Consider the following 27,322-nt stretch of genomic DNA (forward strand, 5'->3'; position numbering starts at 1 on the left):
AGCAAGCTGGTCTCACCTAASCTTCTGTGTAAAATATGATCACCTTTCCTTTGATCATCCTAAAAGCCCTTTTCGGAATTAGCTCCAGTTTCTATTAATCCTTTTTAAACTTAGTTGGATGAAATGGTAGGGAATATGCCTGAAGAACCTTCACTGGGGTCTTTTAAACCTCTTTCTCTTCACAGGGGAAATACTGTACTTAGTGTACCTCGTGTGTATGAATGTGCCTGCTTGCCCTTTGTAGTTTTCCTGGGATGAGGTAGTAGAGTAAGATACTTCTCCTTGGTTGCTTCCAGCCAATTATCTTCTTACTTACCAAGAAAAAAAAAGTACTTGTTAGTCCCCAGAATCATGACCTTACCCTTCTTTTCATCTATAATATTGGCATCAGGTTTTTAATATTTTTCTGCTGCAGTGACTGCATCAGACTGCTACGTGAGCTTGTGGCTGCCATCTGCTTCAAATGAAAAGCTTCAGACCAAAACCATCAAGAATTCTGATGACCCTATCTGGAATGAAACTTTCTACTTTAGGATCCAGAGTGAAGTTGAGGTAGTTAAAAAAAAAAAATGAGAATTCACCCTTTTGAATAGCTGGGAGTCCTAACCTAACACCCTATTGATCAAATGTGCTAAGTAACTTAAGAAAATACTTGTTTAATGGAATTTGCAACTAACTGGTTAGCAGGAAATAACAGACATAGAGTGGCATTCCCCTCAGCTAGTTATAGACATCCATGCGATAAATGACTACATCTGATGTTGTCCAGACTCCCATTGTTGTCACCTGAGAGAGAAAGGAGTACTACTTTAGCACGCCTCATTTGGCCTGTTTTGGATGGTTAATTTAGAAAAACCTTTCCCTTCGCTGGTTGTAAGGGAAGGTTAGAGGAGTAGTTGTGATGCAGACAACAAAGTCATACTGTGATTACTTCAGCTGATTAAATTAATCCTACCTTGGGCTGCATACTTGAGAGGATGTTGGGGATGAAGAAACTGGAAAAGTGTTCTTTGGACTGGTTATCAGTGAGAGGTAGTGAGCACTGCTGTCTTTTCTATCCTGGGATAGCGGGAGCTCACTGTTATGGGTAGTTGTCTTCTATTCTCTGATCAATATCTCAACACTGAGTTCAGTTAACGAGTGCATCCCGTGTTAGCAGACCCCTGAATGAAAGCACAGGTTCCTCTATTCTTGCCACTGTGCTAGTCAATCGTCTATAAGCTTTTTTCAGTTTCTGTACAAAGGCAGCTTGATAGAGTTCTTACATATTTTCTTCTACTACCAGAACATCTTAGAATTGACAGTGTGTGATGAAGATCCTCTCACCAAAGATGACATGCAGTTCACAGTTCTTTTTAACGTTGCTAGAGTCAAACCTGGAAAGACAGTCCGTGAGACATTTGCTTTGAAGTCGGAGGTAAGGACTGAAATTTCAGGGAGAGCTCAGCCAGACATTGCTGTCTGCATTGGCTCCCATGTTCAATGGGGTTTGGGTCTACACAAAAAAAAAAAATCCTTAAATATTGATATCATTATCAATACCTGATCATATCAGATATCATTAAATGTTGTATTCTTATGACTTCATTAATCTCTCTTTGCAGATTCAGAAAATGAACCAGATTCTCTCTCATGAAACCATGTGAGGGGAAAAAAAGTTAAGAGCTAGTATCTGTAAATACAGTCATTTTTAACTTTTTTATTCTCAATAAGTAACTTCTTTACCTTTTGGCTTCTACTTTGGCTATGTTCCAAGGACATTTCCTCTCAGACAACAACTCTTTATTAAAAGTGTGAAAACAATCTACTTACTACTTGAATGAAATGAATCTTTCGGCTTCTCCTGTTGATGGTCTTGTGTTTCCTTCTAGCTGATTCCCATTTCCCTAGCCCACAGTAAAGGGAAGCCTATTCTGCTAACATCTTTTGTATTCCTTTAAGAGATTGGTTCAGAGAACAAAGCCAGGATAGTTCTGTGACAACTCCTKGGCATCTCTGAGCAGGGACTGAGGTACTGCTACATGCTCATTGCAGGTGGGAGACAGTCCATACCCAAAAGAAGAGCTGCTTCTTCTCAAATGCAGAAAGCTGGTAACAAATCCTCCTACTGACCTTGCAGGCTGATGCCAAGGATTCCTATGCTGCTGGCTCTCTAGGCAAATATCACCAGAGTGCAACATTTCCTGACTGCTTGCTCACCTCATTTCACACTGATCCACTGTTTGCATGARTCAGGGCATCCAGCTTGTCAGCTTTGCTCTAATTCACATAGGCCCAGGATTACTGGGCAAATGTTTCAGTAAAACGATGTGAAGTATTCACCAACATTTAAGGCAAATGTCCGGAAAGGAGCGAGTCCAAGAACTGAGAAAATGTAGCAAATGAAATGTAAAACCTGTACRACCTTATATTTAGCATCAAGGCACCTAGCCTGTTCTTTATATGTAAGCCACCTCCTGATGTGTGTTGTTGTGTACACACAGGGAGATCGTAGACAAATTTTTGTGGAGGAATATAATAATTCAGTAACCATCTCAGTCAAGGRTGCTTCTGCCTACTTCTTTATCTTTGCTGGATTCAGTAGGARTGTGGTTTAAATGGTTTGTACTTGCAAATGACACTGGTATGAGTCACATTTGTTGCTGGACTTCAATGTCTAGCACCTCTGCACATGTTCTTTGCAGCAAGCTATTATGTTTTGGTGTCAGCAAAGTTTTMCCTCTCTGATTATAATTTGGAAGTCTGTTCAGTTCTATACATCCTACAGTGGGAGAATGTTAATCTTACATGCCTTTCCCAAGCCTGTAGTTTCACTGCGATCTCAGCTTTGGGGAGAGGTAACATACAGGATTTTTGGTCACATTAGCAGAACAGATGTTAGCTGTGGAAAAACAGTGTTTTTCAGATATATCTATACTATTAGACTGTTGCAGCCTCCAATAGGCCATATTTATTTTACCTTTTTCTTTTTAGAAAGAGAGGTGCACTAAGAAATGGGAATGTTTGGAAGTGGAATTTAAGATGGAAGAAATGTGAGTAAAATTATAAAGTCTCTTCCTCCTAGCGGTGAACTGAACTGACTGTTTCAATTTTATTTTACCTTAACTTCCCCMGCTAATTCTGTCTTTCAGTATGTTTTTTACAAATCTTGCCTTCTGTTTGGCACCTATGTCCTAATCATGGAAAAGCAGTAACATTGGCAAGATGTGGTAACTTGCACACAGGATGCATGAAAGAGTTAAGAGGTGCTCCCCAAGCTATTGGTATTAATTGAACAATGCCTTGAACACTGTGCTGTTTCAAAAAGACCAGAAAACTTGTGTTGTATTACTGTCACAAAATATACATAGGGTGACACAGAYAATGTTAGATAGGTCATCCACTAGGCAATGCTTAGTTAAACTAACAAAAGATGCAGCCAACAAATAATAAAAATAAGACCCTGYTAGTAGCAATAATCAATATTGTTTGGAGGAGAGCAAATTCTGTAAAATGAACTGTGTGCCACTTTTAAATGCTATCACAAGTTTAGCTAAAAAAATAACTGCATTATATGGCATATTTGAGCTTAGCATTACAAAAAAAAAAAAAAAGAAAAAAAGAAAAAAAGAAATACTATCCAATTAAAACTAACTACATGAAGAAGAACGAATCGTAAATAGGACTGCTGCTGCTCAAAAATCAGAAAAGTCTTGAAGTAAATGACTAGTGTTCTTGGTTAATTTCCCGCACAATGTAATTCTAAAAATCTGTTTAGTATATCTATGAGAACCTTAGGAGGTGCTATAAGCTTCCACTGCAAATGGGGGAGCAATCACTGCCAGATAYATAAAAAAGGCAGAATGTGATGCAGTGCTTGGAAACTGCACTGGGCAAATTCCAACTAGAAATACGAGGAACGTTTTTCATAGTGCAAGTTACAAGGCACAGGGTGAGGATTCTCCATTCTTGGAAGTCAAGCCTGGGTACATTCTTGAGYTCATTTAAATACATTCTACAGCTCAGATAGAAGTTACATGGGTGGATGAAGTGCTTGGTAAAATACTCTCGACTTCACAGAAAGTCAAACTGCATAACTTTAATGGTCCTTTCCGATCTGTGAAAACACTTACAAATGTGTTTAACGTAGTGCCATTGGAACATTAGCCTTAATGAGAGGTGCTGTTAGGAGCCTGTATAGCTTACTCATAGTATAAAATAGGTATATCCATTCAGTGACAAATCTAGGTCTTACCAAGTAAGACTTTCTATTGCTTACCTGTGTGTTTTCCAATCACACTTGTAGCACAGTGTGACCTAATATTTATTTGCCATTTTTTTTGGTGACCAGTTGCAAATTATACTCTGGAACAGTCAGAAATATCCTTCCTTATAAATATTTGCACATAGTATATTAATAGCCATATTTGTTTTCCCTAAATTATATATGGTAATTTTTGTTAAGGGCAGGACAAGGTTCCATATAGACCAGTATCCTTTTGTTCTTCTTTGTCTTAACACGTAGTTTTAAGCTTTGGTATTTTTATGGTCGAACTTACCTGTCTTCTTTTGAGCTATTACAGTGTGGTTTATGTGCTTAGCAGGTGAGCAAGTACTACGACTTTCAAAACCAAATTCTGACACTAACTTAACCATACTCAGCTCTAAGTAGGAAAGGTCATAAAACTATTATTTAATGAAAATACTAGATACTCACAAAGCTTTTGTTTGTTTGTTTGTTTGTTTTTGGTTCTGTCTTTTCAGTCCTGGCCCTCCAGAGCACCTCATTACCAATGATGTCCTAGTGGTAAGATTCACATAGGAACTTAGCTTTGAGTGACAGTTCCTTCATTTTGTTTTTCTCCACTTCCCCTCAAATCATCTGACACTTCATAGAGAGAACAGAAGCCAACATGATAAATAAGTGCATGGTCTGCATTATAAAGAGATAAATGTAGAATGATTCCCATTCTTTGTGGTTTAAACATTGCCCTCTCTGTGCAGAAATAGTGGCCTTGTTTTTGAAGTGCTTAGACGCTATGAATGTCAATATTTTTCCCAGTTATGGTTTGTTAATATTTCAGAGCCCCATACTGATCGTTGTTCAAAGTGAAATACTGCTGGTATTTCATGTAATACTGTATGGCACTTAGCAGGAAAAAAAAGGTTGTAAAAGGGTGAGTCTGTAGAARGCACTGTTAAGTAGTCAATGTGCACATGACTGGAAGGTTATCTAATGTGACAACTTTTCTGGAAATGAGTCTGTTAATAAAGAGCTACTTTAGGTTTTGAAACATAGCATCCTCTCGTGGTCTTAGTCAGTACRTGATACACTAGCCACCTCCTTGGGCTGGCCCAGCAGCTAAGGAGTACAAAAGTACTTCATGCCAACCACTCCAAACATGCATGTGATTTCCAGATGCTAACCTTTGTTACCTCTGAGGCAGATCAACACATATTCTGTTCTTCCCCCCTCATTGTCTGGGTGACGCCTGAGAGCTGTAATGACTGGCATGAGCTGTTCCTGAAATGGCCTGGAAATCTGTCCTGGCATGAATTATTAAAGGTGAACTGGAATGACTCGTGTTGGTCTTGATCTCCCTACATCAAGACCAGCAACAGGATGCCACATAGACTAATCACTGCCACAATACACAGAAAGTCATCATCAGGTGACTCCCCTCACCCTTCCTAAATAATTATCAGATATATCAGTAGCTGTGTTTGAGCAACAGTGTGTAATACAGAGATTCTTGATTTCAGGATAGCTTGAATGAGTATGATCACCAGCAGCCGTGTACCACTATGTGGACAAGTTAGTTCAGAAGCTGTATAACTGGGCTAGTGCAACACTGTCAAGAGATAATGAGCTCTGAATCTACTCTTGTGCAACTAGATTGTTTCCAGTACTGAAGCCAGTTTAGTACTGAAGCCAGTTTAGTTGACTTTGTGTTACAGCTAAGGACTATCCGCATGATGCTTCATTATGTACAGCAGATAGGGTGTTTGCTGTATCTTCATGCTTTTTCCACTGTTATCTTTCACAGTCCCGTGAAGTTTGCTGCTTGGAAGTGCAAGTGGACAGAAATGAAAGCAAGAAATATTTGAAAGGTATGCCCATTTCTCTGTGAAGTGAGGATGCAACAAAATCAACGTAGTCAGTTCCAGATGGAGGCACGTTAAGATACAAAGGTGACTAAACACCTACTAAAGACAATAAAATATAGACCAGAGAAAGTATTTGAACTGCCCCAGGTTGCAACTCTGATCTCTTGTGTCTTTTCCCTGAAACTATCAAGTTTCGATCCAGTCAAGTTTGTAGTGGAGGTATGAGAGAGCGCAGACATTGTGAGCACTCCAAGCCATGGGGTAAAGGCAGTAGTACCAGTTAGTGATCATATGAGGACCTCTGCCTGTGCTGTAGGACACTTGCCAGTATGGCAGCTKATGGAGGAGTTGTCACAGAGAATGAAACTCCAGCTGAAAGTTCGCTTTGTTAGCTATTTTGCCTCAGCACTAGTAACTAATTTGAACAAATCTGTTTTATCTAGAGGGCAAAAATGTCGTGCTTATGGTTCTTGCATCTCATGAAGGAACACAGAAGACTACAGAGGACACAAATATTTTCTACTTCCATTGTGTGAAAGCTTGGGAGCCAGTGCTAAAAGTCAAGCTGCAGGTAATGGGCACTGTACCGTACCACTATTCATGCTACTCATTCCTTTCCAGCATCACGGAAACAGTGAAAAACAGGATTGTTCTGTTTTGTGAATAAAGAACATGTTTTTTGCTCTCTGCAGAAGGTTTCTGATAAGGAAGATGACAAAAACAATTTAAGTGACACCTTAACAGTACCACTGAAACTTCTCCCTGTTGGGCATAGAATGAAAGTAGCCCTTCCTGTAAGAAATGTAAGTGCTTCACCATCTGTATGAACTTTTTGAAAGATGAGCAAAGTAACCCTCAGTTAATCAACACAGTATTTAACTATATTTAACACTGTATGATTTCAAAAAAACATTTCAATTAGTAAGTCTAGGTGGGAATTTTATGCAAATGAATGGTTAGTTTCTTATAGAAATATCATTTCTGTGTCAATAAAATTAATTACTGGGGATCCATCCTGGCTAGCTTTAAATGCTTAAGTTAAGCCTCTAAATTTAGAGCCCAACTTCTAGCCTTATATAGCGGAATGAGAATATTCTGCATCCTCAGCACGGCTTTGGGTTGCTCTTTGTTGGGCTCTCAGTCTATCTCCACCATCTCAAGCAAGCCTGCAAGATTAGCTGAGACTATATACCTAAATTTTAGATAGCTGAAATTAGATGAAATGAATCTTACCCTCAGTGAACACTTCTGGTGCATTCTTCTATGCCTACAGTCATGATGGTAACTGGTGGATAAGTACATCTTTAAGTTTTTTTAAAAGCAGGAGTAACACTGCTACATGGCCAGATGAATCTGCTAACAGTMGCCAGACATCCTTGTCAGACCTCACAGCAGGAGAGAGGCAAAAATAGGAGGAAAAGAATCTCTCAGCAGCCTTTCTCATAAAGAGGAGGGAGAATGAATATCTGCTTCACCCTGTGTGATTCCACACCCCTCTGATGGGAATCTTTTTTCTTCAATAGCCTCTTAGAAGTATATGGTGATTTGCATTCCCTCTTCTTAACACTGCATTTAGCAGGATATTACTGTTCTTTATCCTTAGGAATAGGAGGGTGGTAGTGTGATATTACTGCTGAGCTAGGCTGGTCCACAGGGGTGAAGTAGAAGTCCTGTTCAATAGCCCATTCCTAGAGTCACTTTTACTTCTTCTGCTTCTTTTGCTTCTCTGCGGAATGTTTTCGGTGTTTATTTGGAATGTAGCAGGGAGGGTATTCTGAGGTGATTAAAAATCAGGATTTCAAATTTCTGTCTTTCTCCCAGAGTCATTCTCATTCCTGCTTTTAAATCATGTCTGGCTTTTTAATAATGACATTTCTTTGCTTACAGAATGTGCCCCTGCAGTTGTACCTCCAGYTAAATGATTGGTAAGAAAGAGGACTGTTTTTTTCTCTGAAGGTTTTATTGCTCTTTGAACAGGGAATTCTAGAGCAGCRTATTCTTCATTTAGATATAAGGAATGCACAAGGCTAGAGGCAAAATAGAGCAATAGTTAAGTCATCATGCAAGAGTCACCACAACATAGCGCAGTTAAATAACTTCGAGGCAACAGARTCATACCAAGGTGCCAAGGAAAATGACAGCAATTTCAAACAGTGAAGAAGTTGGTCAGAATGTCCTTTGAGTCAAAGAACTGAAGACTAAGATTGAAGGCTTTTTCAAAAGGGACAATGAAGCAGGAATAAGGCAGAGGGAAAAGAGAGTTTGACATGAACAAAACAGCCAGATGTTATATATTACTCAAACCAAACATGTCTTTTTCAGAAAACAGAATTGTRGTTGCAGCTATATAAACAGTAAGAAGCATTAGCTAGGGAAAACAAGAAGTTACACTGTGAAATAATGAGTTGTTAGAGAACAAATATTAACAGTATTATTAGACATTTTTTTTCATTAAACTCTTACTCTAGAGATCCGTGGTACAAACCTCCATGGAAAATAGCATTAGGTTCTGGTCACCTTTAGCTCAGAAATTATATGAAGCAGAAACAGAAAGGATTCAGCTTACAAAGCTAGTGAAGGACACAAAGAAGCCTTTCTCTTTCTGTATGTGCTGTCCTGCTGCCAGTAGAACTTACACTAAAACATCAGAAATTAATGAGACCACATAGAAGCGCAGTAGTTGCTTTTTTTGAAGCTGGGATCTGCATTTCAGTCTCTAAATCAGAACAGTGAATCACGATTCTTTATGATGTTTAATAAACTGCAGTTGCTGAAAGTAGATCCGTTACATTTTAAACATCAGTCCTGTGCCTCTGGRTTTATTTATGTTCCAGCACAGAAAAACTAGATGTGCGCTTGGGGTATAATCTGTGTCCCGAAGAAGAGAAATTCTTGCAAAAAAGGAAGAGAGTGGTTGCCAATGCCCTGAAAAAGCGTCTTCATCTGGAAAGAGATCTACATGAACATGAGGTCTGTGAGTTGGAATCCAAACATGGGATGTGGGGCTATTGATAGAAATTGATGTCAAGGCTATTGAATTAGAATTGGCACAACTCCCTACAAACTTTCTGGTAGTTTTTGCATCTTGATGACAAACCCATTGATTTTAATTGAATGGCACTGAAACAGAAGTTCTCTGAGTAGTATACCCTAAAATTTCAGCTCAAATATTCTTATGCCCCCATATGGACATAATATACCCCTCCTCAAGTCCAAAGTCTCCAATGGTATGATGCAGCTTGTCAGCAAGTTATGATACACTAGTTCACYGCATGAGACAGTCTAGCCAGACAGCCCAAACCAGGTTTGAAAATGGTGTATTTGAAACTTACCTCACGTAGAAATCTATGTAATCATTTTAATCTCTCCCTTTTAGGCTCATTTTCTTTTTTTCATTTTCAAAACATTTTTCACAAAAATTCAAAATACTGCAGACTGAGAAAGAACACTTTCTAGCAGCAGCCAACTGAAGTATATTTTGCTGCCAAAATGCAGGGTGAATTTTTAAGTGAACATTGATTTTCTTGCTGGAATTTTATTTTTTGAATGAATGCTGTCCAAAGAATCGTTTTGTTTGCACTCTGCTCAGGACTTACTTGAATCAATTCTTAATTCCATTTATTTATTTAAGCTTTCATTGGTAATAATAAAATCAGATAATTATCCGGTGTAAATCATTGCACTTCCACTTATAAAGACCAAAGGAAGAAAGAAGAGTTAAAATCACTGAATATTAAAACTCATCTAAGCTTTGAGATTAAGGGAACCCACTGAGTATCTGGAGTTTTATTTAAAGAAGGTACTTGTAAAGACTGGCTGAACATGGATTTWATTTCATTGTCCCCCAGTGAAGTCTGCTAAGGAAATCATAAAAGCTGGAATTAGACTTTTCCAAGCAGTCAGATGAGTAACTTTTTGAAGATAATGCTTATGTTTTTAACAGGTCCCAGTAATAGCTGTTATGGCAACAGGTGGAGGCCTCAGAGCAATGTCRGCAATGTTTGGCCACCTCTTAGCTCTTCAGAAACTAAATCTATTGGACTGTGTTACCTATCTCACTGGGGCTTCTGGCTCAACATGGTATGTATAGAAGATGGGATTTGTATTTGGAATCAGGAACGAGTATGACACCACATTTCCACATACTGATAGAGTTGTGTCTCTTTCAAAGTCTTATGTTATTAATTAGTGAACTTTATTACTTGATAAAGCTGTTACTGTTGGTTCTCTATCAGTCTTGCTAATTCTCTCTTTTGATGGAAGTAGATGGATAAAAACAGTAATTTTATTGTTAAATAGATGATTTTCGCATTTCTGTTTTTTAGGACCCTAGCAGACCTGTATGAGGACGCTGATTGGTCACAGAAGACTCTGGAAGGGCCACTCAAGGCAGTGAAAGAACAAGTAACAAAATGCAAGGCCAACATTATGTCTGTGGAGCATCTAAAGTATTATCACAAGGAACTAACTGAAAGGGCAAAAGAAGGACACATCTCATCTTTTACAGCCCTGTGGTCACTTGTTCAGGAAATGTTCTTACATGATGAGGTATGTACCATATTGCCAGGAGCTTGGTCCTGCCACAGATTTGGGAAACATCCTCTCTTTTTTTTAGAGCTTTGCTCCCAAATCTCTAACGGATAAGGTTTAGAACAAATCCAAAGTGACAGAGGCATCCCAGTGTGATTTGTAAACAAAAGATCCTATAGGCAGGATATTCCAGGGCAGCTGATGGTTTGATGGTGCTTCTGTACTGGAGTGCTCAACAGGCAACAGCTTCAATGGCAAAGCTTTCAGAAAGCACTGAGTGATCTCCCTTGAAAAAATCAGATCTTTTAAAGGCTCTTTCTAGGTGGTCACTTAAGAACTAGAGTAATCTGTCTTCTTGAGAACATTAGTCTGAGCCATAGTAAAGATCTTTCGGGCAAAGACAATCAAAGCACTTAGACATTATTGAACAGGTTAGTGTGTATCCAAAAGACAGGAACACAAAGGAAGAGCCTCTTACAAAAATGTGACCATTATTTGGATACTAAAACATCTCTCATCTGCTACTGCTCAGGTTGATTGTGTCCACAGTTCTGTCTTGTTTCAGGAAGTTTATTTTAATTCTCCTGAGGCTTAYTGTGACTTTTTTTATATGTATTTGATTAGCCAAGAAAGTGCAAACTCACAGACCAGCGCAAGGCTTTGGAGCATGGCCAAAACCCATTGCCTTTCTATATGGTCCTCAATGTCAAAGAGGAAAAGTTCAGCACTTTCAAGTTTAGAGGTAAGTATTTCTAGTTACCTGTGACTCTGTGTAGGGACTAAAGAGGATTTCAAAGGATGTGTGGCAGGGAGAAAGCCTCTGTTGCTTGCCCTTGCTCAGGATTCATCTTCTAGTAAAATGTTTTTCTTTCTTTGGAACTACTGAGTGTGGATAAGAGAAAGCAGATCTGCCAGCTGATGGCCTCAGACATGAACAGAGTATCTCAGAACATTGGGGCTGAAGTTCTAGTGTGTGACTGTGGGCAAATTGTGTAATCTTTTTCAGCTTCAGTTTCACACACACAAAATTGTTAYGATGGTTCCTTAGTCTGTAAAGCTACTGTGAAATGCTATTGTCACTTCCCTAAATATTACRCAAATGAGAGTATGAAAATGTCTAGAATGGAGAAATGGGTATGACTGATATGATGCATATGATCTGACCCTTTCAATAGATGCAGGCTACATTCAAAAAATGGTATTAAAATGAGAGATACCAGAAAGAAAAACCATTTAGTACTTACATTTAGGTTAGATTTATGGCTACTGTTCTACTACAATAGTTATACAAGAGAGAGAGGCTGAGTCTGGAAACTGTATCACCATGTGATACATGTGATATTGTGATATTGTGATACCTTCTAGTTCTGAGCTGATGTTTCTTCAAGTTGCTTTGTTTTATCATGTAGACTGATGGGTTAGTAGAGCTTCATGCTGGTCATTCCTTGCAGGTTGGATCAGACTTAACCCATTGTACATTTAATGCTCCTGATTTACAGAGATAAGTGGGATCCCAGAATTTTTATATGGAAATATAAATATAAACTTTTGAAGCTAACATTAGACCCTTTTTCTGAGGTGAAAAAGCTAGTTCTTTCTGTATGTGAATCATCTCTTAGTTTTTATGGAAATATACAGTATAGCTTGCACTACAAGCTACTGATAGTACAAAGCTGTTGAGACTAGCAAAACTCGCTTAACTTGTAGATAGCTTTATCTGTAGGGAGAGGTTTTATCTTCTTACTCTGTTTTACAGTAAACATACCATGTGTCAATTCCTTTGCAGAATGGACAGAGTTTTCTCCTTACGAGGTGGCCATACCAAAATATGGAGCCTCCATTCCTTCAGAATTTTTTGACAGTGAGTTCTTCATGGGAAGGCGAGTGAAGAAGTTACCAGAATCTCGGATCTGCTATCTGGAAGGTAACCTACGAGTCAAGAAATAAAGTTAATTAAAATATAGTAGAAATCATGGATCTGGTACTAACTAGCCACTACTCTGTGTAAAACGGTCCTTGCCAGCAGRTCTGCTCTTGGTCTTGATTCAAATGCACTTTTTACCTGCTGTGTGCACTTCAGCTCCTTGTAAAGCTGCTTTCCTCCTCTCCTCCCTTTTCCTCCAGGCAGGTTTGGAGAGTTGCAGCAGGGTCCCCTTTCCCATTTTCTGAGCCAAGCAAGRAGGTAGAGAAGGCAAGATGAGGAAATATTAACCCCTTTCCCCTCAGCCAGTCATTTCATAGGCAAGTGAAGTGATGTAGCTCTTCAGACTCTTTGGAGGCATGGTATTGCAGGATTATAATTGGAAGGAGCCAAAAATAAAATATTACTCATCTGAGACCGCCTACAAAGGTGAAAACCATCTGAGCTTTGTGGGTTGAGAATGGTGTTAGATGCCTCCACTAATCTTCCATGCCTGTAAGGATGAAGAAAGCCCTTTTAACCTCCAGCAACTGCCCTGAATGGCTGCTCTGCCTCTCAAGGCAAGGAAAATGCAAAAAGCAGTTAGTCAGTGGAGTCTCTCTCCCTCAGGCAGATTTGAAATCCTTGTCAAAACTGAAGCCCTTGACATCAAAAAAATGATCCAGTAGAGATCAAAACATATTTGCTTAACTGTGAAGTCCAGTACAGATKGAATTTGTTTCTGATGTGAGTGCCTGGCATGGCCTCATGAAAAATGCTAATTCTTTCTTCTGCGGAAGCATACTTGCATRTGGAGCCTATTCCATTCTGATCCTGTATCGGTTGAACTCCATAGAAACTAAACATGCCTGAAAGGAAAAAAAACAATCCATAGATAAATTTAAAGATTAGATCAATTGAAAGAAAATTCTTAAGCTTCTATGGCTTCACCCATGCTTCTGAAATCTGCTTACAATCACTTTCAAAGGTACAGAGCAGACACTCTTAAAACATAGTTTGGGTGACCGATATCTCTGTTTTGTTACTCTGTAGTATAAAGTGAATGGTCTGTTGGTAGACAGCTTTTGAGAAAGAGCACTGAAATGTTATCATTAAATCTGAATTTTGTGAGACTTATTCCTCAAGCAAAGTCACAGCAGGGTCAATTCACATAATATATTGCGTGGGTACTTGTAATACAAAATTTAGATGAAGTACATCATAGTTATTAACATGATTTGGTGCAGTATTTTTCCCCTATGTTTTGACTTGCAGGTCTTTGGACAAATGTCTTTACTAGGAATTTGCTGGATGGCTTGTATTGGTCTTCAAATCCAAATGAATTCTGGGAACGATGGGCCAAAGATATAGTAGATACAGGTAAGAGATTCAAAATCAGTCTTGACCACATAGTCCTTCCTATAAAGAGAGGATTAAGAAAGATATACTATTGCAACTGTTTGTAGATAATCTCTCACATTCTCCCTAAATTGGTGCATCTTGTGTTGCATCACTGTGGATCGCCCAGTATGATTTTCATCTGCACCAGAATGACTTTGGTTCAACTAATGATATGGAAAACAAACTCCACTTTTTCTGCATACTCCGTGACATTTTCCTCTTTTTGTTCTTTTTTTTAAAAAACACAGTCACACTTCATGCTAATTGCAAATGTTTTTCGTTTAAAATTTGCTCACAGTSTATTAAATGATTCCTGCTCTGAGCTCTGATTTGTGCAAATAAAAAGGGTGCCTTTTGCTCATAGGAAAAATTRTAAAGCAACTGTCTTCTGAAAAAGTAAAAAACAAAAGCTGTGTTTGCTTTAAACAAAAACAAACATGTCTTTGTTTATGAATATGATCATGTGCATATGTTTTCAAGCAGACTGCAAGAAATGAGGAGGGGAGGGGTGCACAGGAAGATGGGAAGGACAGCTAGCCAGCAGAGATGCATGGCATACAGGTCACCAATGTGCTTTTTCACACTTCCCTCTCTGTTCCAGAAAAACATTCCCTTGAGGGGGATATCACTGTCATTGAACCTCCATCTTGTTTATCCGGAAAATTGTACGAAATGTTTCAGGACATCATGACAAAGCGTCCACTGCTGGGAAAGACTCATAACTTCCTGAGAGGCTTGGAATTTCGTAAGGATTATATCCACCAGAAAGAATTTACTGAATGGAAAGGTAACTGCAACAGAGTTAGCTGCAATATGCAAGTAACATCTCAGCCTTTTTTAGACTTTTTTTCTTTCTTTCTTTCTTTTTTTTTTTCCTTAGACTTTGGAAATCTTGCATTTAGAGATATTTTCTCAGGCTTTGGAAATCTGGTGAGATGCAGCTATGTTTGGTAGTGTCTGTTTCTTGAGGATAGCAGATCAACCACCCTTTCAGTTCCTAAAGAGACCCGTAGTTTGGGTGACCACACGCCCTTCTGTGGGAAGCTTATCGCTCTGTATAGGTACGGGTATACAATAGTCCAAAGATTCAGAGAAGAGTAGAATGTTTTGAGGTCAGGAAACCAGGGTAACATGAAAGCATAAAATAGCAGCTGCTTGTGTGGATGGGATGAATGAATGGATTGGTTGAAAACATGCAGCTGCACGTATATGTGGTATTTCTGATTTATCTACCCGGGGACCTCTCTTTGACCCTTCAGAAACAGGCATAACAAGATGCAACAGCAGAAGAATAAAGCCACTGAGGTTTAGACTGATTATATTATACCTCAAACAGATTATATTATACCTCAATTTACGTATCAGTAGACCTGATATATAAATTGAATGGTGTTTTTCTATAGCTTGTACTCTACAGGAGGGCAAAGTAAACAGACTTACCTCTGAATCTATGAAACTGTCTGAAATGATAATAAGGTGCTGAAGTTGAGTTATTGTGCATCACAAACCTTCCTGTAATCCCAGCTCCCTCATTTGTTCCATATATCATGAGCGGGTAGAGTGTAGGAGGGCCCCATAGTATTAATTTTAATCTTCGGCAGGAAAACAAGTTAAGCTGTCAGCCTCCTCTGAATCCTTCTCTTTGGCAACTTGCATTTTTTCTCCCCTGTTTTGTGCAAGTTACAACACGTTTGTCTCTGGCTGCCATTGCTACCTGAATTTAGCTGACGATGGCAAGAGGCGATGGAGTTTTTTGCAGCCTAAGGCAGAGCCCACAGTGGGCTAAATGCTTTCAGAATATTCAGTAAGCAAAAAATGCTAGTCCTAAAAGAGCCTGCTGTAAGAAAAAAACKGCATAAGAAGGATGAGCGAGGGGAGAAAACAAGCAACCTAAGCAGGTTCGTGAAGGACAAAATTTCCAGCCAGTATATCTTAAAAAAATCTTTTCCCTTATGTTTTTTGACTAGCAATTTTGTAAATGCRGATGAGTAGAAGCAGGTTTCAAGGAGGATATAGAGGAAGAGGGCGTAGGGATAATAAAGACTACCTCAGGGTAGGTATTCTACAAATAAAGTAAAATAAGTGGAAAGTATATAGTCTGGAGTGGGAAAAGGAAAGGAAAAAAAAAAAAACTTGGAGTGGGAAATGTTAGCAGATATTATAGGCTCTTTTTCCTACTTGTATGAAACCAAAGAAAAAACAGGTGTGGATCCATCTCTAGCAGAGAGGCAGGAGGAGATGCCAGCTCTATGAACAGAAGTGATATGATGGTGAAGTTTCCAGAATATAACTATGTTTTAAAGACTTGCCTGCAGCTCATATTATATGACACATTAGAACAGGACTTTAAATGGCTTGTGGAGAAGCCTAATTTTCATGGTGAATTTGATGATAAATTTGAGTTCKCATAGCAGCAATCAGGATAATACATTTATGGTAGGGCTCATGCTTTTGAGGGAATTCCTTCGGAAGGACTTCTCTAACATCTCTTTTAGGGTGTGAAATAGAAGTAGACACTGTCTCAAAGAACTGCTTATTTCTGATTCACATATCAAGCTGTGAATAAGAGAAGGGGTGCACTGGTCCATCTCCATAATAAGAAAATAAGGGTAACGGAATTTTAACGAAAAATATTCACCTGGCCAAATAAAACCAAAAAGCACACTCTGTTTCTTCTATGAGGAACTGCAAGGAAAATGTCTCTCATTACATCAGAATCTGAGAATTCCCAGCAGCCATGAATGCTAAAATAAGCAAATGATTTTGTAAAGATCTGACAGAGAGGGGATGGAAAAAAATATGAGTTATTACTTCAAGATGCTGTCAAACATTCCAGGCTGTGGAACAAATGAGTTTTTCTACTCAGTTTAAATCAACAGTACAGAATGAGGCCAGGGAGGCAGAAAGATTGAAAGAAATGAAATGYAGGAACTTACCTGTACTATATCTGTGGTCAACAGTTCTCTAAARCAGAGAGCCTGGTGTAGGGCTATGAAGATGATCAGAGGGCTGGAGCATCTGCCGTATGAGGAACGGCTGCGAGAGCTGGGCCTCTTCAGCCTGGGGAAGAGAAGACTGAGGGGGGATCTGATCAATGTGTACAAGTACCTGAAGGGAGGGTGTCAAGGGGACGGGGCCAAACTCTTTTCAGTTGTCCCGTGTGACAGGCCAAGAGGCAATGGGCAGAAACTGAAGCACAGGAAGTTTYGCCGGACCATGAGGGGGAATTTCTTCCCTGTGGGAGTGATGGAGCACTGGACCAGGTTGCCCAGAGAGGCTGTGGAGTCTCCTTCTCTGGAGATATTCAAGGCCTGCCTGGATGCAACCCTGTCTACCATGCTCTAGGTGACCCTGCTTGAGCAGGGAGGCTGCACTAGATGATCTCCAGAGGTCCCTTCCAACCTCACTGATTCTATGATTCTATGAATCAAGGCTTGCTGGGTCTGCTTTGGGCTTTGCTACCTCATTTTTTGRACTTGAGGAAATCATTCAAAACCCTATTTTTATATTTAAAACCATGGCAGAAAGTTTCTTATTCCATGGGACTAGTAATGTAGTAGTGGTATTTTCTGGAGGAGAACAGTGGTGGCGTTGCAGTCTACAGGGAGCCTGACAGGATTGCTAGCAGAGAAATTAAGGATCTGGCTGTCAGGAGTTTAGATCTCAGCTTACCACTTGGTATAACCCACTTTTGCCTGCTTTGAGGTGAAATGTGAGGCTTAATTAATTCAAGCAATATTTTATGCTGAATACGTGACATGTTTTTTTTTTTTGTGGAATGACTAATATAATTTACATGAGAGGTTGCTGAAAGCAGGCTGTAATCAGAGTTTTTGAGTTGGGAGAGGAGTCTAATCCTGAGAGTGCAAAAGCAAAAGACATCTCCTGTGGGATTAATGGCTGCATCTGGAGAAGAGCGCAGTGATGTACTACTGCATTTGTTAGATTTGTTGCTACACTGTGAAATTGTTTGCATTTTTCTCAGTTCTTAGCAGGGGGAAAAAATCAGCTCTGTTTATTTTCTCTGAAAAATCAATCCCCAGTGCAGCCGTGAGGCCAGTGGGGTCTGTGTCTCGCCTACCCTCTGCCTGGCTGCCTCGCAGCCTGCCTGGGGGAGCGTGCCCGGGGGAGCGTCGTAACAGGCCAGATGTGCTCAGATGTGCAGTTTGGAGAGTGTGCTCCTGAGGCCACGTCTCTTGGGTCGCACTACGGAGGGAAGGGAGCCTGTTTTTGAGGGCAACCGTGGGGCTGCCCTTAACACATAATACCGCCGGAATTAGTGATTACTTGTTTCTTACCAATGCACTARTAATTGTATTCAAAATGTTTTTCAGACACTGTGCTGGATTCTTTTCCTAACAATCTGACACCACTGGAGAAATATCTTTGCCTGATAGATGTTGGCTATTTCATTAACACCAGTGGTGCAGCACTCTTCAATCCAGAGAGGAATGTGGATGTCATTATCTCACTTGATTACGGTTTGGGAAATGTGTTCAAGGTAAGAAGATGATTGACATATCCTGCTCCTTGCAGCCCTGTGCTGCTTCTTGTGAAGCTGTGAAGTTTAACAATAGCCAAATTAATATCTGCTGCTCATGGTACAAACGACCAGTTGCTCTGAAAATGTGTAACTGCTGAGCATTAGAAAAGTCAGCTTGTGGGGTGAGTAATGGAGTTTGCCGGTGTTCTGAAATGGAGGATTGAATGAGGWTTGGTCACTGTATCATAGAATCATAAGGTTGGAAGGGACCTCTGGACATCATCTAGTCCAACCCTCAGCATAGCCCCATACAGGGATTGAACCCATGACCTTGGCATTAGCAGCACCATGCTCTAACCAACAGAGCTWAACCTGCCCCCAAATAGATCATAGAATCGGTAAGGTTGGAAGGGACMTCTGGAGATCATCTAGTCCAGCCCTCAAATGAATGGCCCATACAGGGATCGAACCYGCGACCTTGGCAYTATTAGCACCAYGTTCTAACCAACTGAGCAATACAAGTAGGTTGTATTGCTTATGCAGGTTTAATCTTGTATTTCACGGCTTCTACAGGTCCACTTGGGTGGTCAGGAAAATTACTCCCCTTTCCCTTTATTTGGCTTTGGTGTTTGTAGGGGAGGAGGTTGGGGATTGACTAACAAGACGTAAGACAGAATATGGCAGATGTTTTTGTTATTAAAACTCTCAAGTATGTGGCAGTCAAAATCTTAATCATAGGCTCAAGAGTAAGCCGATTACCATATCTGGGAACAAGAAGGAAATTTTCACCAAGATCAGAATTATGGAAACTCTTGTGCTCTTTTCTCTTTAGAGGGTTGTAGCATACACTGCCTAGGATCCTCTGGGAATTGCAGTACAATTGGGCACCAGAGACATGACTGTTATTTTCCTGCTCTGCCCTCATGATATATTCTAGGTGGTGCTTTTGGTCACTCCCTCTAACTGTAAAACATGTTACAGGCTGAGGGAAAGTGTCTTCTGACTTGTGGTGAGTGGTGGCAGAAAGGGTTATTCTTGGCTTTTTTGGACCATACATTCATTGCAGAGTCATTCCAACGATTAAATTTGGTTGCCACAGTGTTTTTGTGTTATCCCAATAAACCTGATTATTGTCTCAGTAATGACTTTAAGGTGATCTCATTCTGTGTCCATAGCACTTAGAAATGACATATAAATATTGCAAGATACAAGGAATCCCATTCCCCAAAGTGGAGCTAAGTAAAGAAGAAGAGAAGAACCCAAAGGAGTGTTACGTGTTTTCAGATGCAGAGGACCCCAGAGCACCTATAGTAATCCATTTTCCCCTGGTAAATGATACGTTTAARGAATTCAAGGAGCCTGGTAAGTTCACAGTCAATAAGAACTATTCATTTTAGTTGAGCTTGAGCCAGCTGTCTTTCTACAACAAGAATCCTATTTGTCTTKTGTAGCAATAGCTCTAAGAGAAGGTACAACCCTTGTGTGAGTGAAACCACCCTGTCCCCCACCTATTRTGGTCATATACATGGGACTGCCACTTCCATTGGGCTATGAATGAGGATGTCCAGTCCTCTCTCAGGCCAAGTTTAGGATACTGCGCTAAGCTTGAAATACATGAATTCCTACCACGGCAGAGAAGAAGGACGTGTTAACGCTTTTTTCCTGTTAACCTACCTGTGCTAACCTTTTCGCCAAAACCTGGTTTATGTTACCCATCTGCAGAGTGAAATGCTCGCTCTCTTTAATGGCATATCCCCATGAGGCAACAGAAGTATCTGAGGCAGATCTATGTTTGTACAGGTCAGCCTCCACACATCAGCTCAAGAAGAAGTTTAGCAAACCACAACAGAYTCAGTGATGCATTAAAGGGTAGACTATGGCTTCAAGACACAGTCTTGAAGTTGCTTTTACAATACTTACTGGAGAAGGTACTACTTGCAGTGGGAAGATGTTAGGGAAGAGGGAAGGCTAGAATTCCTTGGCCTAGAAAGGACCTAAATCATCTGTGCTAGACCAGCTTCTTCTTCCCTCCCCTACCCTATGTCAATTTGGGATGCAGCAGTAAACAAGTAGGCTAGGCAGAGGTGGTTTCTCTCACACCCTTGTTCCTTTGTCCAGTGATGGTAAGGATGATGCTTGTAGCCTGAGAGTCAGGAGGGAGTCAGAGCAGAAGGAATAGGCACATGMTTATCTAGCAGCTGAGTGCAGTAATTCTGTTATGGACATGGTCAGAAGAATAAATGGTAGGAGATGAAGTGCATGCTATGATTAATTGGCACAGAGAAAAGACTAACAGTTGCTGATTGTTCTACATTGGCCTAGCCATTGCGTGGTGTTGGTGCAGGCATCATGGGACAAGGAGGTTTCTTGCTTTAATAAAAAGATAGTGAATAGAAAGAGCTGCTAAGGAATAGCTCTGTTGGTTTGGGGAATACTTGAGGAAAAGCCTATATTAGCTCACAGAGAAGGACCTTACCCAGTACTTGCTAAAGAACATTGCAAAAGAGTTTGTTGACTGTGTACGATTGACAGAAAGCAAGTCTGTAAGTTTCTCAGATACCACAACTCATATCCTTCCTCCAGTGACAGATGTTGCTTTGCTATAGGGGCACATGCAGTTGGGTCCATTCTCCTGGGAGGCTCAGCAGTCCCTGGGCAGCGRGCTCTTCCTTCTAGTGCTCTCTTTGACTGTAGGCATGAAGCAGCAAAGAACAAGGGGGCCTCACTAAAGTCCAGGTTCTCCCAAGAGTCTGTGTCTCTTCAAAAATCAACARGTTTTATTTTGCTGATGTCTCTGCTGCCTGTATTCCTTAAACTCAGACCTTCCTTTTGGCTTGGAGCTCTCACAGCAACCAATCCTGAAGTATCACACATACTCCCTCTTGAGTTACCAGGCCCACAGAGAATTTCTGTCCCCACTGCTCAGCACAAGAGACAGGGCATTTACTCTCCTTCCAGCTTAACCCAAAACCATATCRTGTTTCTGGGACCAAAACAAGCAAAATGTCTGTCTCCGAGGGAACATTTGGGGAAAGTTRTGAACAGCAACAAAACAGTAAGTTAAGTAATGCTCTTTTTCTGCYATGACATTCACCAGTTGCATGTTCAGAGAATACATGCATGAACAGATACACCAACAAAATTYCATTTAGAAACTCCGCAGATGAACAGATAGAGGAGGTATGCTGTAGAGGGGACTAAGCATGTTAGGGAGAGGCCAGAGATAGTCCAGATGGCAAGGGGCAGTCAGGTTTGGCTGCTTAACAATGGCTAGCAAGCAAAACAGGTGAGTGTTTTAGAATCACTCTGAATGAAGGATGGACAAGATCATGCAGAGTAAAGCAGCTGCTGCAGCTTCTCAGTGCTCTAGGCCCAAATCTTTGAGCTGTGATACTCACCTGCATGTCTCTGGGTGATTCATCAGTCAAGCTGACAACCAGCAGCTGATGTGGGTGAYTGGGGAGGAGGGCTCTTGGCAACTTGGTGATTTCAAGTTTAACAGTGGAGCTTTTCATTTCTAAATGGCTGAGAGACACCTTGTGGAATATGCGTATTTGTTTTTTTCTGCTTTTAAGTATTTAAATTCTAGAAAAGAGAAAAAAAATGGCTTTCAATGTGCACATTTGCATGGCAGCTATCATCTGTGCTTTGTGTGCTTAAGACAGATGCAGCTGCATGGATGTAGACAGTGCAGATTATATGGTTCTCTCAATATTGAGAGGCTCAATGAAGCAAAGCTTGGACTTTTGTGATACAGCCAYTTCTAGTGGCAGCTTGGACCCAACACCTTGAGGTCATGCTATCAAGAAACCACTAGCTTAGACAAAAAAACCTGCTATGTCTCAAGCATAGTTCATGTATCATTTTTATGTGGTTCTCGTGGGCATTGTATATATCTTAATAATAATATCTCAAATGCAGTCTGTTTGTTGCCCAACTGCCAATCATATTGCATTGCATTTCTGATTTGGCCACATTTGGTTCAAGTTGTAAGGAGTTAGGTAAAAGCAGCATAAATATGAGGTTGTTGAAGTCATTGGCCCTTGGAGATAACCACAGTGTCTTGCTACTTAGCAAAAAAAAAAAATTATGCAACAGGGAGTGTGGATGAGAACAGGCAATTATGCCTGGTTAGCATCACGAGGTCTCCTCATATGTTCTAGATTGTCCACTCACTCTAGCTGGCAGATATACTGAATGCTAGCTCTAATCATGAATTTGGGAAGGTATTCTGGGTGTGTAGCCTGTCTGAGAATCAGCCGGGTAGGACTTGGGAAAGAACATGGACCCAGGAGTATGTTGCCCAGTAATGACTGGCTGCAGCAGCAGGACAAAGGGGGCAGATAATAACAATTCCTCTGAGCCCCCCTCGAGGATTTCCAAGGCTGAATTAAAACTCAGCAGGAAGGGAAAGAAAGAGCAGCTGGGAAAGCTGACCATAAATGACTTTTTCAAGGCATGTGGGGGTGAGGTCTGYAGTCTCAGGGAGCACAGTTTCCTGGAGGCTGTTTTTAACAGCTAGTTCTGCTAACTAGATCAATCCTCTCCAACACCATGTGTATTTTATTCCAGATTTAGCTTATTGTGGTGGCTTTTCTCTTCCTCTGCAGGGGTAAGGCGTTGTCACACGGAGATGGAAGAGGGCAACGTAAATCTGGAGAACAGATGCTCACCCTATTACCTTGTTAAGCTAATCTACTCCTCTGAAAATTTTGATAAACTGGTGAACCTGAGCAGGTACAACATCCTCAATAATAAAGACATGCTCCTTCAGGCAATCTGGAGTGCGGTGGAACGGAGGAGAGGCAGCAGGACTGGGAATCTGCCTAGCCACTCTGGAGCTGAATATGCCTAGGCTGGATTTTTGCACTATTTTTCCACTGAATGCTATGGCAGTCACATTACAACACATCACAGTTACATTACAACATATCGCAGTGTTCATTAGTGGAAGGAAACTGAAGAACCTGTACATTTCTCATTGTGTCTTGTTCGAGTTCCTAGCTTTCAAAAGGGCTTATTTAGCCCCCTTACTCCCTCTCCCCCCCTCCCTGGCCACGTTTTCAGACCATGACAGCATCACACTGGGGTCTTATTTGTAAAGAAGTTGGGTCCTGATTAGCAGAGATCTTCCAGGAACATCCCTGTGTTATTAAATAAATAAATAAATAAATAAAAGGTGGAGGTGGTAGTAATAGTTCTTTGTATGCCTCTGTTCCCACCATGTCAAGCCCATTATCAGTGTCTTTTGGAAGATTCATTCATTACAAACCAAGTCCTGGCCATTTGCATTCAGTCGTGCCCAGGTTTTCAGATAGGCTGAGCAGCTAGATTTGTACGGCCTTGGTGGGCTCACCTCTGAAGTCAGGCCAAAGAGTCGTATATATTTGTGAACGATGGCCAAACTGCAACGTGGACGGTTACATTCTGTCTGGCTAATTTCCCTTGCTGACTTACTTAGAAATTATTCCTTTATTCCATTGCCCTAAGGGAGTTTGGCACAGAAACACTGCTCTAGACCRCCACTAGGGGAGCAGTTACATTTCAAGGAAAGATGACATGAGCTACAGGGAGTGAGTACAGTTCATCTGAGTGCTGGCAGGAGGAAAAACTCTGCATAATGCATGAGAGATTATAGTGATTTATACTGGGTAGTGCCTTTATGAATTAAAATGTCAGAAGTCTGAAACAAGCTTTTGACATCAGAAGCTCCAGGGGACTTAYCATCTTCGGCACAGGTACATTTAATTTAATAATAATGACAGATATAAGCTAATGCTGCTTTCATACACATATGAACTGAATGTAGGGTAAAATACTGAGTCATGTAATACGGAGTGTATTGTATTTTCACACTTGGAAGATTTTTTTTCCCTGTACAGTCTTCTAACCCTAACATCATAGGCAAGGTATTTTTTTTAATAGGTGCTACACTAAAATAGAAGAAGACAAATAAAAAAAGGGACTTCTTTTTCACACCTCTTTGCTGGAGAAAAATGTTTGGGGAAAATGATGCCTGGTTTTCATTTGCTTTGGAGTGCAGTGAGAGACATCATTACTTTGTGCTAGGAGCTTGGAATATCTTTATAGCTCTCTGCTATATTAAAAAAGTGGTATGAAAGGATGCTGAGCAATATGAAACAGATCTTCATCTGGTGCAAAACAACAGAACTCCACTGAAGTCAAAGATACCTTGCTTTATAGCACCAAAGGATTTGGACTTGCCTTGGGCATATTCACTGGGACCTCCAAAGAAAATCCTACACGTCTCACACGTACTGGAAATTCACCTGGCATCTAGAATTACTTTTACTTGAAAATTAGACAAAGAAAGAGAAATACGGGTCTGCCTTTTTGGTATATACAGCCCACAGTCAAGGTCAGAGGGCGAGTGTTTAGAGAAGGCTCCGTTGCCTTAACCCTGCATCCATTGAACGCTGTCTTCTGCTGCAAGTAAAAACAGTGAATAAGAGAGCAGCTGTCTCAGGAGTATTCCGAATATTCTGTGTGTAATTTTATTTACTGTGTTAACCAGCATTGTGAGGAGTTTTAACAGCTGTGAATGCAACTGTATAAATGAATTCAGGCCATGAGTTGGTAAGACCTAATCGGACGTTGGCTGCAGGAGAAACTGAAAATCCGTTTTGAGTTGAAGAGCAGGACGCTGTCGCCGACGAGAGCGGTACACCGCGGGGCGGGTGCACGTGTGTACAGATGCGCGGCTGTGCGCACGCACAAGCACGGGCGCAGGCTGGTCTCGCGCTCTTCCGGCCGATCTCGTGAAGAAACCCCTTCACGTTACCCGTCTGCGCAGGACACAGCCCGTCTCCAGCTCGCGCCCGCACCCGCGGCCTGGTGCCCGCCTCGTTTCGGCAGCATCGCCGCGTGCTCGGCGCCGCGGCGGCTTTGCCTCCTGCCGCTGGGAGCAGGCGGGCCCGTGCCCTCGTGGCGGGGCGCGCTGGGCGCCGCGTTGCTGCCTGCCTCTTCCAGCGCGGCCCTGTCAGCGAGGGGCTGAGCCGAGGGAGGGCTGGGGCTGACGCGCTTGCTGCGGGCCGCAGGAGCAGCGCCCCTTTTTGCAGCCGTGCTCGAAGGCCTTCGGGCAGTGAGGGACGCTGGTGGCCTCCGCAAGAGGCAGCTGGGGTTTCTTTAGACMTTAAAACAGTATCTAACCGAAGCTGGGAGACTTGGCCTTCAGGAAGAAAGATTCGGGAGGGAGCCCCATAAATACAGCCAATGCTTTACAAAATAGATCACCAGTGAAGGTGTGTAATTGCCTTTTGTTTATGCCTCAGCCATGTCAGTATGAGAAATACTGTTTTACCTCATCCGTCTAATTTTCATACTCTGCTACTGCTGCAGAGTATCCCCATTTCTCTCAGAGGCCAGAGTGAATGCTCCTTAGCTCTCCTTGCAAGCATGTGCTTGGCAGCAAGTCACCTCACGGGGACTGAGAAAATTGGGTCTCTTCAAATGCTCCACCAACCAGTACCTGGGACTTGCTTGGTGCATTCATAATGCTGCTAATACAGACAGAAATGCACAATAAAATGTGGACGCACCAAAACAAACAAGATTTTCAAGTAAYCCACATGGGTCAGTGGAGAATAACTTTCTTGAGGGACTGTTAAAACCCGTTATAAAGCAAATAGAGGTGGCTGTAAGAGCAAAGTAGAGGAGTGTTGTAATGTCCCTTTACCCAGGAGAACTGTCCCCTGAGGCTGTGCCTACACTGCTAAATAAAGTGGGACTGGGAGCTGCTGTTTGATCTTGCAGACAAAAGGCACAGACTGGCCACATGCATGTCYCTTGGCCTCTCCTGTAGCCTTAAAAGATGATACCTAGGAGAGGTTTCAAGGAATCTGAAATTATGTGAGGGCTGTATCATTGTCCATCAGAGTGGTGGTTGTGGAGGTTTACTTGGTTGTTTTTTGGTTTTGGTAGCATGAAGTTGAGGAAATATGTTTTGGCCTGGTGGTAGGAGGACCTGAGGGTGTCTGTGTGGGCAAAGCCTSCCAAGATGGTGCTGGAGGACTCTGCAAGGTGAAGGGAACGGGCCTTGGTTGTCCTGTACATGCAGCTTCTTGGGAGGTGGTGGTGGCACATGCYGTCTCCCAAACTGCTCCTGCCTACTGTTTCAGAGCATGAGGGTTTGCACAGCCCAAAGCCGCAAAACTGTGGAGCGTAGTTACAGTGAAGAACCAGGGATGATCAGAGACCAGTGCTCAGGTCTGCTCCTTGGTCCTGTTTTCTTTAGCAGTATATATGGGGTCTTAAGGAATGGATCACTGCAATATTGTGTGCTTGTTCCTCAAATGTTATGTGTTTGTTTCTTTTACCCTGTTTCTTGTCTGGCCTTATGCCATGTGCTGTCAAATGACTGACTGGAAGGAATGAAAAACAAAGCGGGTACTGCGAGAAGAAAGCTACCTCTCTGCATCTCACCATGGGAAGGGATGCRTGACAAGGCACGTGGCATGCTTCTAAGCAGGTCCATGCTGCTCTGAAGGATTCATGTGTGCATGACTGATGAAGCTGAATTCACACATGCAAAAAGCTCACCCAAAATGCACCCAGATCCCTGTTCTTGGATGGATGTTCTTCTGGAAAAATCTCACAAATACAGAGCTTGCTATCTGCTGCCAAACACAGAGGAAACAAGTTTTTCTCTCTCTTAACAACTCTTTATAGAAATTGCTTGCATCTTCTAAAACTGTTTAATAATATAATCTTTAAAAATAAAATACTGCATAATGAGCACTGGAGCCAGAAAATCTTTATGCACTTAAATAGAGGACCACAGTAACTGATGTGTGTCAGCGCTACTTACGCTAGCTGTCTGCTTGGTGGTTTGTGGAACATTTACTGGTTTCAGGACTGSCTGGACAAATCAGAACTTCTGGCTCACAAGAACTTTCCAAGGC

The 27,322-nt window shown here is 41.3% G+C and overlaps 1 protein-coding gene across 1 annotated transcript in view; it reads left to right on the forward strand.

Moving 5' to 3' along the window:
• The window catches only part of LOC146601463 (cytosolic phospholipase A2 beta-like), a 31,440-nt gene extending 7,678 nt beyond the window's left edge, over positions 1-23,762 (forward strand). Inside the window, exons 4-21 of the mRNA XM_085306866.1 lie at positions 416-552; positions 1,286-1,417; positions 2,974-3,032; positions 4,744-4,786; positions 6,027-6,090; positions 6,531-6,658; positions 6,780-6,890; positions 7,975-8,012; positions 8,922-9,057; positions 10,031-10,167; positions 10,413-10,635; positions 11,242-11,359; positions 12,404-12,541; positions 13,793-13,897; positions 14,520-14,705; positions 18,253-18,419; positions 19,577-19,763; positions 23,012-23,762. Coding sequence (XP_085162992.1) covers positions 416-552; positions 1,286-1,417; positions 2,974-3,032; positions 4,744-4,786; positions 6,027-6,090; positions 6,531-6,658; positions 6,780-6,890; positions 7,975-8,012; positions 8,922-9,057; positions 10,031-10,167; positions 10,413-10,635; positions 11,242-11,359; positions 12,404-12,541; positions 13,793-13,897; positions 14,520-14,705; positions 18,253-18,419; positions 19,577-19,763; positions 23,012-23,256 — 2,354 coding nt within the window. The 3' untranslated portion in view covers positions 23,257-23,762. The remainder of the gene's footprint in view (positions 1-415; positions 553-1,285; positions 1,418-2,973; positions 3,033-4,743; positions 4,787-6,026; positions 6,091-6,530; positions 6,659-6,779; positions 6,891-7,974; positions 8,013-8,921; positions 9,058-10,030; positions 10,168-10,412; positions 10,636-11,241; positions 11,360-12,403; positions 12,542-13,792; positions 13,898-14,519; positions 14,706-18,252; positions 18,420-19,576; positions 19,764-23,011) is intronic.
• The last annotated feature ends 3,560 nt before the right edge of the window (positions 23,763-27,322 follow it).

This window comes from Rhea americana, unplaced genomic scaffold (assembly GCF_003343005.1).
Source record: "Rhea americana isolate MKP2758 unplaced genomic scaffold, rheAme1 scaffold_102, whole genome shotgun sequence".
Taxonomy (NCBI): Eukaryota; Metazoa; Chordata; class Aves; order Rheiformes; family Rheidae; genus Rhea; species Rhea americana.